The 22,191-nt window shown below is 33.3% G+C and overlaps 1 protein-coding gene across 1 annotated transcript in view; it reads right to left on the bottom strand.

Annotated features, from left to right (window-relative positions):
- LOC149065620 (ATP-dependent 6-phosphofructokinase-like) overlaps window positions 1-22,191 on the bottom strand; it is a 115,897-nt gene that overhangs the window by 47,531 nt on the left and 46,175 nt on the right. The window contains exons 7-10 of the mRNA XM_089254042.1: window positions 21,485-21,580; window positions 14,782-14,874; window positions 13,261-13,386; window positions 5,087-5,151 (exon numbers count right to left, since the gene is read on the bottom strand). Coding sequence (XP_089110168.1) covers window positions 5,087-5,151; window positions 13,261-13,386; window positions 14,782-14,874; window positions 21,485-21,580 — 380 coding nt within the window. The remainder of the gene's footprint in view (window positions 1-5,086; window positions 5,152-13,260; window positions 13,387-14,781; window positions 14,875-21,484; window positions 21,581-22,191) is intronic.

Below are 22,191 nucleotides of genomic sequence, written 5' to 3'. Positions count from 1 at the left end.
TAAACTATTACCAAGTTTGATAACATTTTGTCCAGTAATTTTCCTTTTATTTTCCCATCTCAAAGTGGAACTTTAATTATAAAGGCCCTGTATATAGCATGTAAAACAATAATCCATTCTGATAGATTACTATAATTATATAACTGATTGTATTAATATATATGATTATATTGATACTGTAATACATGTATTATAGTAATTGATTTATTGACAGCGCCACAACAAGAGGGGGATAAGGCAGGTCTGGTCAACAGGGCACTGGACCAGAAGAAATGCACATTTCATCCTTTAAACTCTCCTTCAACATTAAAAAGGGGGCACCAAAATGAGTGCTTGTCCCAGCTGACCATGCTACCAATTCAAAATCAAATAAATTTAAATTTTTACATTCCTCTAGATTTCTAATAATCCACATCAGTTCTTTAGCTGCTTCAGTTACAGTAATATATTCTGCTTCCATGGTGGAGAGTGCAATACATTTTTGTTCAAATGTGCACCAAGAATGAAATGTGCACTTCACCAATGAATGAAATAATTCCACCCATGGATATTCTATCATCTCGATTTGAAACAACATCGGAATCGCTATAACATTTCACATTCAATTCACTTAATTTAGAAAGATTTAATTTGTATTCTTTAGTACAGGAAACATATCCTAAAAGCTTTAACAAACAATTCCAGTGTACAAAACCAGGATTTTCTTGGAATAGAGAAAAAGAATGTTTACTGCATAATTTATATCAGGTTGTGTATGGCCTGCAATATATATGACAACCAACCATTATTTCTGTATGGTAAACATGACATTTCTCTAATTTCAGCTTCAGTATTAGGACAATCCTGTTTATACAAACTATACCCTTGGCGATAGGCAAACTCGGAATAGGATAAATAATCTTCCTGTACATTTCACAAATTTTATTGATATAATCAGTTTGATGAATAAAAGGTTTTCCATCTTTTTCCTTTAAGTTAATGCCTAGTAATTTTTTAGTTTTTCCAATAATTTTAACATCAAGTTTAGATTTTAATTTCTTTATAATTTCTGCAATTATATTATTCCTTACCAAAAATCACAATGTCATCTACATATAGTAACAATAAATCATTTTTCTGATATAAACAAACACAATAAGTTTTTGAAAGTCCAATTTCTCAAGAACATTATGAATTTAATAAAACCACTCTCTCCCGCTTTGATGCAATTCATATAAAGTCTTATTAAGACAACAAACATAATCTGGATTTTCATCATTAACAAAACTCTGAGGTTGATACATATGCAATTTTTTTCATTCAGATTGGCATATAAGCACAAGTTACATCTAATTGACAATGAGTCACTTTGACCAGCAAACAAGCATTGCAAAGAACATCTTTATAATAGAAAAGTTTTCTTCAGGACTGAAAACCTCATCATACGCTTCACTCTTATGTTGTTTATGGCCTTGGGCAACTAACCTTGCCTTATATCTAATAATTTCACCACGCTCATTCTTTTTGATAGTGTATACAAATCTATTACCTAGGATTTGGACATTATGGAGTTTAGGGACTAATGCCCATATTTCACGATTTTTCATCATTTGAATTTCATCGTTTATAGCAGAATGCCATTTATCCCATTCAGGAGTGTGAGAAGCTTCTCTAAAATTATTGGGAATTTGAAAACTCACATGACATGCTTCAAGATTACCCTCTTTAATGATACTTGACAAAATGTATTCTTTCCACTAAAATCAAAATATTCCTTGTTATATATCAAATTATTTTTCTTGCATAATGTTTCATCATATGAACGTAGCGTAAGATTTGTACCTTCTCTTTCATAATATATATCTGTGTGAGTGCCATCCTTTCTATTATCTGCCTGCTTTACAAATCCAAAATTTTCACAAGGAGTTAATGAAATTTGTTCATCTTCCTATTCACTGGATGTCAAAAGGCATGCACCTATTACTTCTAGTACATCTTCCTCTGCAGTACAAGGAACAGGTTTACCAAAACATACATTTTTTGTTTTCATTCGACAACCATATACAATAACCTTGTTTGCAAAGCATACCCAACAAAAATACTGTTTTTAGCTCTCATGTTAAGCTTATTCCTTAAATGCATAGGCACTCCAACATGAGCTGTAAATCCAAAAAAATTTAGATGCTTGGAGGCTTCTTCCCACAAAAAAGTTCAAAAGGGGTTTTATACCGATTTCTGTGGCATACTCTATTCCAAGTATAAATAAAACATATTAATGCCCCAGCCCAAAATTTGTCACTTAATCCATTGCTTTTTAACACAGCTTTAACAGCATCCAAAGCTGTGTAAGTAAATCACTCATTGACTTCATTTTGTTCTGGGGTATATATAAGTGTTGGTTTGTTCATGTTTGATGCCATGCTTATCAAAAAGTTCTCCAAATTCTTTATTGACATAACTCTCCAATCCATTATCAGATCTCATAGCTTTAATTTTACAGTTACAGAATCTTTCTGCCCTTTTCTGAAAACGGGAAAAAAACATTCAAACACTTCAGATTTTTGCTTAATGGTAAATACAGTGACCTTTCTAGAAAAATCATCAATTATAGAAAAAAAAAATCTATTGCCACCAGTAGGGACCACAGGGGAGTGGTCCACACAAATCAGTGTGAATTAACTCTAATGGCTTCTGAGATCTGATTTTTGAATAGGCTTAAAAGAAACTCTTCTACTCTTAGCAAGTTTACAGCTTTCAAAATCAAATGAATCTGATTTTAAATCAGGAAGACCAAAAACAAAATCATTTTTAAAAAGTCTTCAAAATATATTGATTGTTAATATGACAAAACTGCCTATGCCATGTTTCTAAATTTTTATTTTCAGTAAAAGTTAAATAAAGTTTTTCACTAGCAATATTTTGCAGATTGTATCTAGGTTTACACAAATAAAGTCCATTAATTTTACGAGCATAGAATAACTTTTCACTAATTTTTGAAAAATACTCCAATTTTTCCATTCTTTCCTACAAAAGTTACACCAACTTTATCAAAAGAAGGTCCTGAAAGCAAATTTCTCCAAAGTTTTGAACCATACATAACATTCTTTAGTTTGATTTGCTGCATAATACCATTGGCAACAAAATACAATTAGACTATTCCTACACTCTCTACAGGACAATATCCCCAGCAACGACATTTTTACATTATCAACTTTTTCAAAATTTTCAAACAAATCACGATTACTACAAAATTTATGTTGTAGCGACAGAGTCGAATACCCAAAAGAACTTATCAGTGTCTTTGAAATCCTGATTCAAACAGGCTTCTGTCAATTTAACTTCACTACAATAAGAATTATTTAAAAAGCACCCTCAATCTCTGGTTTTCTAAACTTGTTAAAATTTTAATTTAGTTTTATTAACTTTACAGTTACTCTTATAACCAAATTTGCCACACTTGAAACATGCCATTAAATTTAGTATTCTTAACAATTTTAGGGTTAGTAACATTAGATTCATTTTTGTTAATTTTAAATTTAAATGTCATATTATGACCTTTCTCTGTCATTTTGACATAACTTAAGCAGCTTTCCTTTGATAACTCATTCAAAATTTTATCAAAGTTCTCATCGTTCCTTCTATGAATGATACCTGAATACTCTTTGGGAAGGTATCTGACTATCTGATGAGGTGGAATAAAATTTGTAGAAATCTTTTATAGGATGTCTGACATTGGCAAGTTGACTGACAATCCACTTTAAACGAGCTGCATGAAGTCTGATGCTTTCTTCATCCAGGATACAGCAAGAGAATAAATCGTCCAGAAGTGAGATGACTCAACTTCAGCTATCTGGTTTGAGAGAGAGAGAAAGAGAGAGAAGTGATCCTTCAATTTCATCCAAGCAGCTGCTGCATCATCACAACCGGCAACGATGTTCCAGAAATCTCTCTCGAGGTTGAGATAGATCATGTTGAAAGATTTACTCTTGCAAACTTGATGATCACAAATCACTTTAGGAAATGCTTCAGCATCTAATTTGATCTCAGTTCCAAGCACAAAGTCCCACAAGTCTTTGTCCTTGAGTAGGAATTTGACGTCATCCGACCAAGTCGTGAAGTTATTTCCATTCAATTTTTCAATTGTATTCATCACAACTTGATGATTCACAAATTCAGAGTTCTGTTTTAATAAAGCGGAAATTTTCTTTTTCTGTAAAGACTAGTGACACTATTTGGAAGTGCAGGAAAGAAGGCCTATTTAGATGAACACATTTAATAGTATTTCAAAAGTATTGCACATACTTGTGATTATTTACACACTTGTGCTTTCCCCTCAAAATTATTTTGATATGTAAAAATTTATGAGAGTGAAAACACTACTAAACCACATATGCACCTTTTTCATATTCCTCTGTGGAACTTCTAACAAATTAGTGCATGTTGCGTATCAAATCGGCCATAAAAAATGCTACCCCTGTAAATATGTTACCCTAGGTGGCTGCCTCATCACCTCATGCCTAGCGCCGGCCCTGGTTTTGAGACTGGGCAATAACAAAAAATAGCAACCTCGTGAAAATTATATTTTGACTGAACAGAATTATATTTGAAATTATTACTGAATGTACCCTTTTGATAAATTAATAATGCAAATATACTTATTATTTGTGTTGTTTATAATTAACTGAAATTTAATAAGTTTGAATAGTAATAGAATATTTTTTCATTGAATTAATTAAGCTAGTCTGAATTGGAAATCTATGGAAAACAATTTTTATTTGTATCATTGTTCTCCATACTATTTACTATAAATTTATTTGTCAATTGGATCCAGGTTAAATGCAATTGGGATTGCAGCCAACATCTACAGATGTTTCTGAAAATCAAATGCAAAACTTCTTCAGCAGATTTCTATAAAACTTAGTTCCATGACTCAGAATGGTCATGCATTAGCTTTGCTAAAATGCATGTTCCCATAACTCATTCATTTCTGTCAGTGTAATCAGGAGTGTTTTGAGCACACATTGTATGCATCAAAAAATTTCACTCTTTAGTAAACAAAGTAAAATAAATTTAAAAAATGTGGTACCAAGATGAGAAAGAAATATACCTTCCACGTAGTTTAACAGCATCTTCCCATGATTTCTTAGTCATGGCAGAACCAACTGCTTTTGTCTAAAAAGTATATGAGGAAAAATATCTTAAATCACAAAAAAAAGTCACTGAACTTAAAAAATAAGCATAAAATAAATGCTAATCGATTTTTCTAATATAAATGATGACTCAGTTTCCAATGTAGTTTTATCAGTAATTGGTCTGATGCAACAATTTATTGTAGTTAGTTGAGTATCAATAATTCATGATATATGGCTTAGCTTCCTAATTTCCATGTGAATTAAAATACAGTCAACCCTCAGTTCATGAATACATAAAACAACATAAATATTGAAATGAAGCATATTTCAAAAGTTTGAGATTAAAATTTCTTCCCCGACAGAATTTGGTTAAAGAATTTCATCAGGATACAGATCTTGTCACCAAATACTCTTTTCTTATCTAGCCCATGAATCAGCCGGTTATTTCAAACTTTATCAAGCTCTGAAGAATTTTTTCAAAGATGTTTTGCAATAGCCTAATATCTGACATCAAACTCTCTCTAATATTATTTTATCATCCTACATTGTAGTTTTTATTTACAAAGCTTGGCAGCAAGTGTCATACAGAACCATCAATTTGACTTGGAGTATATTTTGTGGCCAGCGTTAGAAGTGGAGATTTTGATGACTTAGACACAGGGGGGCAACTCAGATACTAAATTGATACGTCTGTGCTGTGTGTTAATTACTACATACACTTTAATTTAATTTTTCTTCTGGGGGAAAGCTGCCCCCCCCGCTACTCGCTAGGTATGCCCATTCATGACAGCAACCCTTTCAGTACAAAGGTGTACCATACTATATAGGCATAAACTATACAACCCTGCAAGCTATCATGAATGGCTGCTGAAAAAATTTGTGTCTCGGAAGAGTGGCTATTATATCAAATTTTCCAATTTCTGAGGGTTTTCTCCTGCGGGTTCTGTACAAAAAATACTGGTATTTTCCCAACTACCCGCTCATTGACAGCTTAGGTTTTTATCAATTTAAAATGTTTTCTAAAACAAAAATGTTTGTGGGGTTAGGCAAAATCGCAATGGCACAGATACACTGACATGTCATAACTTACGAGTTGAATGGTGTCACTATCCGGATGCAACTAGGGTCACCGATTTGGGAATTCTCATTGACGAGAGGCTTAGGTATTTTGACATTGTTCAGCGGTGGTCAAAAAAGCGAATAGAATGCTTGGTCTCATTTTCAAAAAGGTCTCTTCGCGTTCTCCTAAAGTCATTCTTCCGCTTTTTCGAGGCTTAGTTCGTCCTGGACTGGAGTATGCTGTAAGGTTTTGGAGACCATACCTACAGAGGGACATAGACTTGTTGGCACACAGGGCTTGAGTTATGAAGAGAGACTTCATTTTTTGAATATGTTTACATTGGATGAACGCAGGTGTCGAGGAGATATGATCGAAGTGTTCAAAATTTTCAATGGGATGGATAGGATGGACCATGAACTTTTAGTACACCGCCAATCGAATGCTTTTACAAGGGGACAAAAGTATCGATTGGTGAGGGACAATGCAAGGTTATGGTGTCGCAGGGAATTTTTCTCTAATAGGGTTGTTAATAAATGCAGAAGGGGGTAAGAATAGCTTACCCCTGGAGGTAGTAAATTGTAACACAATTGACTCGTTTAAAAATAAATACGATAAACATGTTAGGGTAAATCGAGAAGCTATCCATTCTTAGAATAAGACAACCATAAGTATTCTTTATGGGCGTTGTATAATATTTTATCATGTGTATATATTGTTTATAATTTGTGTTAATTGCATTTTTAATTGGGTTGCTGTATTTTTGAAATATATGACATCCATATTTTTATCAGCCACCTCGTTGGGCATTTTGCCTGTTGTGGCGTTGTATTTGTATAATCAGAGACAGAATATTTACTGTGTAAATTCGCTTCATTTCCACAAGATTACACATGCGCCTTTTTGAAAAACTGTATAAAGGATTGGATAACCCTCTTCCATCTACAACTGAATGAGTTATGCTAGAAGTGTGCATGCGTACCTAACAGTCTAGTGTTGTGCTTGAATTTTAGTGCTGCAACTATTTTTCAAACTATTAGTGAAGTATAATGGTTGAATATTTGCGTTGTTGTAGGTCTGTTGCTTTCTGTGCAGATACTTTTATAAATGAGCAGATCAGCTCTCATTTACGTCTCAAAGTTGGGAATCACAGAAAACCAACTTCAGCCGATCATCACTGTGCTGCCAGTAGGGTTTGAACTGGCACTGGAACCACTAAGAACTCAAGCCAAATGTACCAAAAGCTTGGAAAGTTATAAATTTATACAATTTTTTGCTAGGATTAAATACAAAATTTGCTCATAAAATATATTTCACATTAAATTATTAACAATGTACTAATTGATAAGTGTAAGGTTCATATACGATAGCACAAATAAATTTAAATGTATGGCAAGATTTTCATATCCCACTGTGAAAACTACCTATTTTTACAAACTATGCAAAAATTCTATAAAATTGAATATCAAGACCTTTCAATAGATTTGCAATCAATTATATTTTCCAATGAGGCAGAGATGCCAAAATGAACAAAAATACTGAGCGGGCTGAAAGTTGCCAGTTGTCCTGTATATACGGGACTCAAGCCCTTACGCAAGAGAGGAAATGGTGCATAGTATTATAATTATAATTATTAATTATTGGGGAAACTTGGCCTCCTCGTAGAATTTATTTCGAGGCTCAAACAGTTGCAAGCCCCCCCCCCCCCAGTTCCGGCAGCCTATGCAATGAGGATGTTTGCTGCAGTTGCTGATGAAACACATTGTTTATAATTAAAAGGCTTTAATTAATTACTTAAAAGGGTTTCAACTAATCAATCAAAAGGACTTTAATCAAATAATTAGCACACAATTAAAAAGTAATTGGTTGTTTATAAATAATTTATTATCTTATGAATAAGTAAACTACACTGCTCAAAACAATTAGGGGAGCACATGGTTTTAACAAAATTACGCAAAGATGTATACCGATAAGTAACATAAAATGAATCATCCATAATTTAAAGACTAGCAGGAAACGGAAGAAGAAAACTTCATATGCAAATCAAAGTTCATGACGTCAAAAACCAGAAAAAGGAGATAAGGGCAGAAATCGGGATGTTGCAGAAACGTCTGTTTTACTGTGAAATTCGATTGCGCAGTATTTTTTTTTTGACACAAGGTGACTTGAGGATGTCTCAACAACGTGATTTACCGGAATCCATGGCATGGCGTGTTATAGGCAGACTGAATCCGGGCAAACACAACGTAGTATCGCGGACGCTGTTGGAGTCGCCAGAAGTGTTGTTGCAATGCTGTGGAATCGATTCCAAGAAACAGGAAATGTTAGATGTTGACCAGGGCAAGGTCGGCCACGCTACAGCAACTGATGACCGGTATATACGGTTAACAGCCCGTCGAAACAGAACAGAGAATGCTACGCAGCTGCAAAGACAGTTGCTCCTGGCAGCAGGACGAAGGGTGTCTAGCCAAACAGTACGTAATCGGCTTCATGAGGGAGGGCTCTATGCGTGTAGGCCAATGGTCTGCATTCCGTTGACCCCACGCCACCGTGCGGCCCGAAGACGATGGGCTGCTGAACATCGAGATTGGGAGCAACATGATTGGAGCCAAGTGCTGTTTACAGACGAGTCCCGATTCAGTCTGGAGTGTGACACCCGACGTGTTCTGGTATGGAGGGACAGGGGCACTCGAAATAACCCCGCATTCGTTCGTGAAAGTTCATAATACAGACGAGCTGGTTGGATGGTATGGGGTGGAATCAGCATAGGCGGACGTACAGACCTGCATATCATTCGGAATGGCACTTTGACGGCCCGAAGGTATGCAGACGAGATACTGCGACCTCATGTCATCCCTTACGCTGGAGCCATTGGAGATTCCTTTGTTTTCCAGGATGATAATGCCCGACCGCATAGAACTCGTCTGGTGGAGAACATGCTTGAAGCTGAAACAATACAGCGTATGGAATGGCCAGCGTGCTCTCCTGACCTGAATCCAATCGAGCATGTTTGGGACATGCTCGCACGACGTATTGCTGCGTGACCAAGGCCGCCTGTTACTGTCCGAGACTTGCAGATTGCACTTCTTGAGGAGTGGAATAGTATTCCCCAAAGTCTGATCGATAACCTCATTGCATCCATGGCAAACAGGTGTGCAGCAGTCTTAGCTGTTCGAGGAGACCACACACCCTATTAAAACTCATGCATCATGTCTAAACAGTACTTTTATCGTTTACATGTAACCAAATTGTTGCCCTAAATCATCTTTTCATGTTTTTTCCATATTTTCAAAGAATTAAAGCTTAATTCCTAATTTTTTTACGTCTTTTTTCTGTATTGCGCATTGATACGCGTGTACTATCCATTGTATGCCAATATGTGGCTGTCTCGCACGGTTTTCTTCACTTTTTTGCTTGCTCCCCTAATTGTTTTGAGCAGTGTATATTCCAGACTGAGTTGTAGACTCATAGAAGTTTGATTCACCGGGATAGATCTCAAAAAGATTGAGAACAACTGTTGTAGAGAGCATTTTCTTTTATAAACATGATCATCACACCTATTCCCAAAAGATCCACATGACCTGTCCAGGTAATTTGACATCATTATACAGTGCAATCTGTCCATGACATTGTATGAGATGGAAAGTGCCAGGGTCGTTTGGTTTAAACCAAGTGGTTCTTTTCAAAAATCAAATGAAGGAGCTTAAATATGATTTTTTTCCTTGAAAAATATCATATTGGTTCATTAGCAAAAATTTTCCATTCTTACCACATTTTATATTCTTGGGGACATTCTGATGATATATCTTTAAATGGTATAAGGTGGTATAAGTGGTTTTTTCCAAAAAGTCTCATAAAAGTGGCTTGAATGTATATATTTTTTTCATATAAAGTATCAGTTATTTAAAGTGATATACAGAAGCCAAAATTTCTCATTCTTATCACATTTTTTAAGTTTTGGCTACATTCTGATGCTCTATATCTTTAGCAAATTCATGAATAAGGATTGCATTACACATCTAAATGTAGAGGTACATTATCTCCAGGGGTTTTTTTTTTTGTTTTTTCCTTCACAAAGAAGCAGCAACAGTAGTGACACCATCATGCTAGGGGCAGGTGGTCCTATAATCCAATAGACACCAGCTGTCCCTAAAGGACAAAGACCAGTGTACTAGTAGCTACACACATACATTACCTTACATTTTCATTTTCTTTCCCATAAGAAGTAGCACGTCATAATGTATATCACCAGTCTTTAATATTCAATAATATTTTTTTATACTTTCACCATTAAGCCCAGTTAATCAAGGTTCTACTGTATAGTAACAGATTTACGAAAAATAATCAGCTATATACAGGGTGATTACAATTTAAAGTTTTGATTCCAAAACTATGAAATAAGAATTACTGGTCAGAATGACTTGAAAATTTACATGGATACTCTTGAAGCAATGAAAATTTCTTTGTCAAAAAAAAGTGCAAAATGTGCAAGTAGATGATGCTGTACTTGGCCAGCTGGATAATACCATTTTGTGTAACCACATCATTTCGGCACTTCAACAACATCAGTGTGTGGATAGTACAACTTTTATCAAGATGCACATTGCAATACCAGCTGCTGAAGAACCATTTTGAGAATAACAGGATGACATGACACCTGGCTGTCAGTTCACCTGACCTTAACCCTTGTTACTTCTGGCTGGGAAGGGGGGGGGGGGGTAACCTCAAAATGTTATGAACAGTGGTCAAATTGCAAGCACATCCACATCATGCCCACCATGGCATACTCTGATCTGTTGTTCAACAAGCATTTTTGTGCTTTCACCTCATAGAAAGAACACAGTGGACAACATATTTAAAATTTCTTAAGTTGTAGTTTTATTTGTTCAATTCCTTCATTTTTGTAATGTTTCCATGAATTATGAAATCGTGTAATGTTAATTAAGTTATAATTTTGCCCTGACTGACTATCATTTCCATTCTGCAAGCAAATTTACCACGTGTTGAATGAGTAGTGTTGTTAGTTTTATATTTTTAAATATTTTCCCCCTTTGCCATTTAAAATTCCATTGCTTCAGGAATATTCATGTAAATTTTGAAGTCATTCTGATGGTGGTTCTTTTTTTAAAGTGTTTTGAAATCAGAACTTCAGTTACAATTACCCTGTATATCGTAAATCATTGCTAATTAATCTGCATTATTTATGCTCCATTAAATACATTATATTCACCTAATTTTTGTAGCGGTTTTTGAAAAATAGCTTCCTGATTAAGCATACTGAAAGTTGCTGGAGAAAAAAAAAACCCTTTATGTATATTATATGGTTAATAACATTAAGAATTTTCAAACACAAAGTATTCATTGAGTTAAGTAAAAAATAACTAAATTGCAAAAGTGGATTTTTGTTAAAATGTAAGAAATATTTGTAGATTAATTAATATGGGAATAGTGTTAATTACATTAATAAACATTTTATTTTAATTAATTATTAGCAGTTTGAATGATTTTTTATAAATTTTACTGTTTTTAATGTTAATGCTATTTAAACCAAAAACTGGTTAAAACCAAAAAAACCCAGTTTTTTTACCAACCTTGGAAAGTGTCTTAAATGGAATAGAAAAATAGTCGTCAATAATCCATGTTTTTTTAATCATGGGAAACCTTTTTGGAACTGAACAGAGGGCATACTCAGTCTGTTTTTAGATTTGAAAAAACCTGCTAAAACAAAGAATTTTTGGCCAAGTGCAATTTTTATAGTTTGGGTGGGAAGAAGTTAAGTCATACTGATCCCCCTTTTTTGTTGAGGGAACTCTTTTACTTGGGAAAAATGATTACTGTTTATTACCTATACGAACTTGTTCTGGAAGTAAGGGCTTAGGTGGAAGCAGATTAACTATTAAAAATTTAGTAAAGGACTGCTTAGCATTTCATTTACGATGGAAATGGTGGCTTTTGTTAAAAAAACACTCATATTTCTTAAAAAATGTTGATAATTTCTATTCAAACTGAATTTTAAATATTAAAAGGTTTTTACTTTTTAGAAACATGTTCATTTTATTGCTCTATTCAAGAGAGAATTTTATAATAAAATTTAACCAATTAGTGCATTAATATGAAATTTCAAACATAGTCATTTGGAAGAGTAAATAAACTTTGCCTAATATGCTCTAAGAATGCCCTTCCAAGAGTATAGTAATTTGAGCAACACAAATGTGAAAAAATACAAAATATGCATCTCTCTTTTTAATACCAGTTGGTTTATATTAGCTTGAGTCCAGGGTTTAAGCTGGATAAAAATTTCCTTTCGCAAAAAAGCGAAAATAGGGGGAAAAGCTTTAGCAAAATGCTACGATGCTAAGGGGCCATTCAAGTATTACGTCAGCAGATTTTTAGCCATTTTTGACCCCTCCCCCCTTGTCAGCAAAACACTGACCCCCCTCCACCCCTTGTCAGCAAAATTTAGTCAGCAACTTAGAATATTTCATATCTTCAAAAAGGGTGGTTGATGATGTAAGCAACCTTCAAACCCCCCCTCCCCTTGTCATCAAAAGTCAGCAAATCCGAAACCCCCTACCCCCGATGCTGACGTAATACTTGAATGACCCCTAATGTAATAATTGATGGTTGGATGTCTACTCGTTGCATACCTTCTGTACGCATTTTTGCGAAATTGGCTACTACTTTTTTTGCATTCTACGATTTTCTTTCGCATTTTGCGAAAAATGCGACCGTAGCTTAAACCCTGCTTGGGTCATATTCTGAAAATTTGAAGTTTTACATGATGATAGAAACAAATTACAGCTTAGATTTTGCATGGATCTTTATAAAATGAAAACCTGCCTGGAATGGGAAAATGATTTTGATCTCTATATGTTCCATTTTCACTATATCGAGTAGCAAGGTTTCACAGCATATGGTACTGATTGTAAGCATAGTTTGTTGATTTATTTTCAATTATTGAACACCAGTTAAATGATGGATCTTCTAGTTGTATTTCATAAATGGAATTCAATCAGTTTTGAATCAGCTTCATTTTGTTCATTTTGAGAAACCCTATTAATTTCAAATACAATAATTAATTTTTATAATCACCTTTTCTACACATTGCATCAAAGGAACTCTGACAGCTTGATTTCCATCCAAAGAAACTACACATGCCTCAGAATCAGGAGTTGCTTCCATCAAAGCATGCACAGCTTCAGCTCCCATACGACAACCCTGAAAACAGTATCAAAATGATTTAAAAAACAACTTGCAACTTATGAATCAAGTTTTCTAAGTTGGGTTGACAGCACTGAAATATTTCATACTATATTTCAGTGCCTGAGCATATGCAGTTGATTTTGTTTAAGCTTCAAGGGAAATGCAAGAAAATTAAAATTATCATTCATTAGTGATGCTAGCTACTACATTATTGCACTGTGATTGGCACCTCCAAAACTTATTGAATATGCTTAATGCCTGCTTTACGAGAATAGTTTGTGATAGTCTAATGGAAAAACTTGTTCTAAATCCGTGCAAATCATTCAAGAGTTACCAAGAAGAAATACTGTACTATGATTAGCATATCAGAATTTATGCTTTTGATCATTTTACACATACTTGGTAATAAAAACATTGAAATTTTGAACTAAAACTTTATTATTAGGTTGAAGAAAAGAAGAAAAGAAGTAGATTTTGTATAAAAAAAAAAAAAAGAAGTCATATCAGGTGGAAACACTATCTCAGTGCACATTGGCTAAGCAATGTTAAAATATCCTGAAAATTATCAACAAACATTCCTATTAGTATTGTAAATATTTTTAGACAGACATACCACTCAAGAACTAACTTTCTGATTATCCAAGTCTTTCAGTTGGATTCCCTACACCAGCAGTTCAACCTGAACTCTCAGTAGCACTTGGAACTAAACATACACTTCTCAGGGGCTCTCAGCCATTTTCCAAGAAAAATAAATCGGTAAATACATTATAAAAAAAGATGCCACAGGGGCTCCTCAATATGAATTGATTTCAAAAAGGGCTAAGTGATCGAAAAAATGTGGGAGTCACTGCCTTACACGACACAAGTTGTTTTACCAATTTAGAAAATTTTGGTTTTTTCTGCAAGTAACAAATCAAATTTTTTTAAACAGAGATTTTGAATGATAAAGCATAGGGCAAACATAGGAAAAGAAATGGAAATAAAAAAATAATAAGATTGGTACGTAATTGGTACGATGATTGGTAATAATAAGATTGAATAATATAAGATTGGAGTATTTATTGAGCTGCATGTAATGTAAGGTTTTCAGAAGGAATTTAAAAAAATTCCAGCACCTCAAACTTTTGAGACTTGAATTATTAGGACTCTACTGTATGCTTCTTATCAACCAGCGATATGTATGTGTGAGAGCTATATTCTGCAACGTGAGTATATTTCTGTCGTTCTCTTCACTGAAAACTAATAAAAATGTAAGCATTTTGGTAAAAACTTTGTGAAATAAATGTATGTCTGTTGTGTAGAAACATTAGCACAAAGAATTGAAATGAACAAAATTTTAAAGAAGCTTTAAAAAAAGTTCAGTAAAATGAATTGGAATAGTGATAATTAAATTGAAAAAATTGTACTTACTAAAACTCTGTCAAATGCAGAAGGGCTTCCTCCACGTTGGACATGGCCTAGTACAGTGATTCGAGTGTCTTGCTGCAATTTTTCCTCAATGACCTACGAAAAATTTGCAGACTTTTTACCTTAAAGCATGTAGATATTAAAGATACATGACTTTTGAAAATATATAATAGAGTTTCACAAAACAATCATGAAAATTTTTGCTGGTTCCAGAAGTAGCAGCATGTAATCTTTTCACTATATACTTATTGACAAAACACAGCTGAGCTCAGAAAGGGTGAAGTTTCTAGGTCACAAAATGAAATAACATTTTCATAATATTTTATTTGAATACAATTATATAAAGAGTAGAAAAAGGACACTGGTGTTCAAAATTAAGAGAATTTAGACATTTTGTAGAATTTTTGAAAAACTGATCAATATATTTTGATGAAATTTGGTATGGATTACACATAAGAAATGATGTTATATAAAAAAATAGTACGATACAAAACACTCATGATCATGGTACAATCATAGTATGCACTGGTGATCGCCATTAAGGCTCATCAGCGCAGGGATGCCCAAAACCTACATTCCAAGATTGAACATAAAATGAATCTAGTACAGGATATGAAAAAATCAGATTTTTTATATTTAAATTAACTAATTGCTTATTAATTAAAACAAATCTTGTTAACCATTAAAAATGCATATTTTTTCATCTAATCTTTCAAGTTTAATTTAGCATTAATGAATAAACTAACAATAAGAAACAAACAATAAACAAATGAACTACAAGCAAGAAATATGAATACCAAAAATCTGTGTTTATGTAACATGAAAGGTCATTGAGTCTGAATTAACTTCATGGATTAACATTTTTGTTGTAGGGTGCTTTTATTTATAAAGGCTGATGGATACATTTTAATGAAATTTGGTATGGATACACATGTAAGAAATGTTATATATAAAAAAATTGTACCATATAAAACACCCATAATCATGGTATGCACTGGTGATCGCCATTAAGGCTCATCAATGCAGGGATGTTTCCCTTAAAATAAATGCCTGGTGGCAGCTCGGTATCAAATATGGTGCAGGTTTCTCTGTTCACTCTATGTACAACCAAAGGGCCATTCAGCTTCAATTAAATGAAAAACATATTCTGTTAACCAGATTGTTTCTTACACAATTGATGGATATATTTATTATGATGTGTTTATTTGATGTGTTATGACTTGCATGGGGTTGCTTAATAATTTACACATTTTTAGTCTTTTGCAGATTTAATGAGTTTTGATTAAAAAGAAATGAGCACACTGTAGTCTTTCCCACATTTTGTGTGTGGACTTCATTTTCTAATTCAAATCCGAACTGATATAGATTTTTTTCTAGCTGTCTAGAAATAGATTCAAGATTGCTCAAACTTCACGTCTAAAATGACTGGGACTTTACTAAATATGCTAGTCTGTAAAGCAGTGTTTTTTAACCTTTTATCTGCCGGCACACTTGAACCCAGATTTAAATTTCTGCGCCACACTTGAACTCACATTTGAATTTCCGTGTTGCACTTGAAAAAATTCAAATTAAAAAATACTATTCTAAAGATTCAATTGTTAACTTATATTAACTTATACAAACAATTTGTTATTTGTAATTAAAAGACAATTAAAGTACTTGAAAAAAACTTGATTGGATATTTGTACAATATTTTTTTTTCTGTGATTAAAAATTTTGGAATATATAGGAATGGTATACTTTTGTCTTCTTTCAAGGATTTCAGTTGCGATAGGTTTTTATTTTTTAAATTGTTCATTACAAAAAAAAAAAAAACTGGATTTACATGAATGCAACATTGAGACCAAAAGTATTGTTCAATTTTTTGGTAATACAGGGTGTTTCAAAAAGAATCATCTGATTAAAAAAAAATCATAACTATTCAGCTTTTACTTTTAATCTGTTTTGATTGAATAATGTATAGGTAGAAAGAGGGGAATCTCAAGTTTCACGCAGTTGCAGACAGGTAGCGCTCTTCCTTCGGCCATTTGAAAAAGAAATGCTTGAAAACTGGCTTTTCCTAGTTAGAAACTGATCCGAGTGACTTCATTTTCCAGCAGGATGGGGCACCACCACACTGGAGCTTGGACGTTTGAGAATTTTTGAACAATCGCATTCCTAAACGATGGATCGGCCGTATGGGACCTGCTGAGATTCAGTTAAACATCACTGGCCCCACAATTGCCGGACATCACAGTGTGCAATTTCTTCTTGTGGGGTTTATAAAAGACTACATCTATGTGCCTTCCCTTCCAGCTACATTAGCCAAACTGAAGATATGCATAACAACAGCCATGAAAGCAGAGGATGCAAACATGCTCGCAAAAGTTTGGGATGAATTTGACTACTGTATAAACATATGCCATGTATTCCAAGGTGGATATATTGAGTGCCTTTAATTTTGTTTGTGAAAAAACTTTATGATTAACCATGTAATATAAAATTAATCTTAAGTGTCTATGTTCAATATTTTTTGTAATATACACATTTCAAATCGGATGATTATTTTTGAAACACCCTGTATTTCTAATCCTTAGATGAGTCATCATAACTGAAGATTTTGAAATCAAAAATATGTTGCCACTTTGTTGTTTGAATAGTGAATGGAATAAAAACTATTCTACAAAATTATCACAAAAAAATGAGTAACTTTGCCTGGTTTTAACTTATACAAAAATTGCCACGTTTTTAAGACAAATAAATTACACTGGTCGAATGGTCGACGCGTTTCGGCTCTTCAATGGAGAGCCGTCATCAGGACCTCGTGGTCAGAACTCACACGAATGAAGAGTGATGTTTACGTCTGGTCGTCCGAAGAGTTCGCCTTTGTATTTGCTGCGTCCAAGTGGTCTTTGGATGCGAATTGGGGAGCCATCTGTTGTAAAGTGTTGAAAGTTTTTTCACGACTGAGGTTAATAAAGCCTGTCCAAGCTGACGAAATAGGTGGTGTGTTTCTTCCATCATTAACGAGGAAATTCTGGCATGTTCTGATGAAGTATCCCTCGAGAAAATTCAATTCCGAATTGTGTGTTGCTTTTTTAAAAACAAATGCTTTGTCAAAATCAAAATGATGTGAATGTTGCCAGCAGTGTTGGGCAATAGCCGAATTATCCGTTCGTCCCTTCTCAACATGCTTTCGGTGTTCGAGAACTCGAATATTTAGATTTCTTCTAGTTTGGCCAATATATCCATTTTCACAATTCTTGCATGGGATGAAGTAGATACCAGATTCTTTGGAGGGTGAGATAGGATCTTTCAGATGGGAAAAGGTGAGTATATTTGTTGGCTGGAATATTGTATGGAAGTCAAATTTCTTGAAGATAGAAGAGATCATGAAACTTGAAGAAACGAATGGAAGAACAACGGTATTAGAAAACTGTTTTGAGTCAGCTGGGAGCAGGTTCGTGGTGCATGTCTGGGTCATTTTTCTGAGGACCTTGTCGATGATAAAAGGTGAAAAACCCCGATTAGAAGCGATGTCACGAAGGATATTGAGTTCATTCTGGAGGGAGGCTGAATCACTGCAAAGTTTTAGTGCTCGATGAACAAAAGAAGAAAATGCCGAAAGTTTCTGATTGGGAGGATGAAAGGATTTTGCATGAGGTGGCATGGAGATAGCGAATGGCTTACGGTACACAGATGTATGAAATTCAGTGTCTGTCTTTTTAATGAGCACGTCGAGAAAAGGCAGTATATTATTTTTTTCCATTTCATAGGTGAATTCAATATGTGGGTCAATAGAATTCATAAAATTGAATAACTCAGTGACATTGACATCAGTCTCATCAACTAAAGTGAATGTGTCATCAACATACCTGATCCAAAGTTTGAAGTGGTGGGTTTCCAAAAGTTTTGTTTCGAAAAAATCCATATATATGTCACAGAGGATAGGCGAGAGTGGGTTGCCCATGGCAGGACCTTCTGTTTGGCGGTAAAACTTTCCAAACACTGAAAAATAATTGTGCGATACACAAAGTTGGGTGAGTTGACATATTTCTTCGATTTCAATCGAGGAGAAGTGGAATTCTTGCAGACGTTGTTTCAGGAAAGAAATTGCACCGCTGATGGTGTGAGCTGAAACGCGTCGACCATTCGACCAGTGTAATTTATTTGTCTTAAAAACGTGGCAATTTTTGTATAAGTTATTCTACAAAATTTTCGCAAACAAATTTACTGAATACTTAGTTAGGTTTTACCATTGTTATCTCTAGATTCATCCAACTGAATTGCTTATGCGTTTAGTTTTGTCAAGTGAGACATAACTAGGATATATGTTTTATATTCTACATATAAAGAAATGTTTCCTGATACATCCTTCCATGTTCACACATTCTGGGAATGTGCTTGAGAATGGCAGTGTAAATGTAGGCCATGCAGTCTTGGGGTCATGCTGTCTGTACGTGGGAGTGTATAGTAGACACTCATATACTCACAACATTTGAGGTTTGTCTTTTGCAAAGGGTGGGCGGCAGCTTTTATCTGCTTCCACCAATTTAATTAAATTCTTAATTTTCTTCATGTGATAGAATTGCTGAGTCTCTACGTGTCATTATTTTAACTAAAATACTACATTAAATGGCATATATATATATATATATATATATATACTATGAATACTTATATATATATATATAGACAGATATTTTAGATACTGAGAGACCATTTAGGCATTATTCCCATCTCAGATTTTTAAATTTCAGAAATTAATTTCTTACAATATTCTAAATTTATTTTTTAATATTCTACTCCAAAAAATTTTATAATTGCAGAGAAGACCGGTATAAAATAGTGATTATGTAATAGTATGAGGTTTCATTTGCTTTTAGCTTTGATTTCTGTGAATGCGCATCCTGCTTCTTTGACTTTTGATGACGTATATTTTGTCTAAATTTTTACTTGTTAAGTAGTACTAAGTATAACAAACAGTTTATCATTATGATAAGCTGTGATAAGATGTACATCTAATCACTTGTATAATCAATAATAATAATCTTAATTTTGGTTTATACACACACACAATTAATGTTACAAAATTTTAACTTGTGTTTTGAACTTATTTAGAAAAAAATTTAGTTAATTTCCCTTAAAAATAATCTGAAGCTTGTATAAACTTTTTATTATTAAAAAGAGTTTGTATAGCAAGCATCAATAGTGAAAATTAATAAAATTAACACAATTTTTTAAAATAATGAATCTTCAAATTTAAGCATTTCATGATGACATGAAACACAAAACACCTTTGAATAAATGCATAAATGTGGCACAAACAACACAAATTTTAAGTGTAAAGTGTAAAAGATGGCAGGTCAAAATAATCTAAAAATATAAACACAACAGAACCGCAATTGTCATGAAATACAAAGAGTGCACCAATATGAATACTTAGGAGTTACTATACAGGATGATTTAAAATGGAACTTGCAATGTGATAAATTAACTAATAAAATCTGATTTCATAGTTGTACCTTATAAATTAAAATATTTAATAGATGGAGATTTTTTAAAGGACATTTTTTATACATGGATTTATTCAATTATAACCTATGGATTATGTGCCTGGCTTTCCTAACCAATATTATGAAATTAAATAACACATACAACAAAGCAAGAACACTAATAATACAAACATGTAATACATACGATAACAATATCAATTGTCATACACTGGACATTTACAGACTTATAAATTTTGTGTTCAAAAACAATAATTGGTTAAAGCAGAAAACAAACAGAATTTCGGCAAGAATAAAACATGAATTTGAAGTCCCAAAAACAAACATCTTTTTCAAAAATGTTTTTCGTTTACTGCTCCAAAAATAATGAATTCACTTCAGTCGAAAGTTCATACTCACAACAATAAATGATGTTTTCGTGTATGCAAAAAGCGTACAAAATTACGAAAATATATTTTAAGATTATTTTCATAGAATACAATATAAATAATGACATCAATGGGAAATATTGGGGTAATTTTCACAGCTGAAACACATTTTTCACGATGTCATGATACAAAAAAGGGGGTCTATATATGTGTGTATGTATATATGTATCTCTATGAGCATGTATGTGTATATATGAATAGTATTGTGAAACGAAAAGGTATATTTATTCCATAGGCTCATTATTTATACAAGAAATATCGTAATTCAACAATTTCAGATCTGATAATTCAAATTTTTAGAGTGCAAATTTTTTTTTAATATTCATATCTTATTACATAATATTTATTAACATAACGTACGGTACTTGGAAAAAAATGGTGGCTAAATATAATAATTTAATCCATAGGGCTGCCTGGAAGGATGCTATGTCCCTTGGGGACCAATATGACTATTGTATTCATGTGTTGTTCTTTCTATGTGGTTTTTGTTCTGTCTTATATGTATTGTTTGTTTTTGCAAAAAAAAGTAAACTCTCACTAATGCATCCTATATCAGACCAGGGTGTGCCAGATCACTGGAAGGTAGGTGACAAAAGCTCATCTAAGTAGTATAAATTTCTGTGCACAGACATGCAAAACATGTGGTATTCCATTTTATATTCACGGGAAGCAAATTTAAAACCACCAGATTACTACATAGGGAAGATTAGCGCAGAGCCAGATTTAGAGGATATACTGTATGGCATAAGTTTTTTTTAAATAAAATATCAAATTCTTTAACCTCACTTTTTTTACTTGCTCTGCTGAAACTGGATTACCATCTTTATCTTGAGCTCCTTCTGCCACCAATATTATATTTAATCTTTGCCCATTTTCTCGTTCCTGGAAAATATATTCAATGATACCAACACCATAATAAAGAAAAACCAGATAAAATTAATCCATGAATGATTTGAAAAAACCCAAATATTGGTGAAAAAAATAAGTCAATCATATCAATAAAGCATGGAATTTCAAAAATTATTCATTAAAATGTGTTATTTTCAAGTTGATTTTCAGAATTTGTGGTGTTTTGTGAAAGCATACCATATCAAAATTAAAAACTGAGATGCTTTCATGAAAAAACTTTTTTTTTTAATTTCTAATTAGCAATTTCTCAAATTTTGATGCTCAAAATTCATGCCGCTCATTAGAATCATGGATAGTTATCATTTGAATATTGCTATCAGTTTTGATAAGGACAGAATGAACCAATATCATAACATGGGGAAAAAAATTGTCTATAGTTATCTGTACTTAAGTTTACGCTATTTTTTTACTTTTTTTTTTTTGCGCATTTTGAAGCTAAGGTTGAACCAGGGTCATTTTATCTCTGTAAGTTACCGTTATCAATCCTTAAGACTATGTAGGACATCAGAAGACTCCCTGGTTGATAAAAAATTTCTGTACTTTGTTCACAATTTTGTCCAAATCAGGCCATAATAGCTGCTATG

Source organism: Pholcus phalangioides, unplaced genomic scaffold, assembly GCF_987345545.1.
Source record: "Pholcus phalangioides strain wild (caught in Gottingen) unplaced genomic scaffold, Ppha-v1.0 ptg000039l_1, whole genome shotgun sequence".
NCBI lineage: Eukaryota > Metazoa > Arthropoda > Arachnida > Araneae > Pholcidae > Pholcus > Pholcus phalangioides.
The sequence above is the reverse complement of the archived record's forward strand: the minus strand, read 5'-3'. Positions and strand labels throughout refer to the sequence as shown.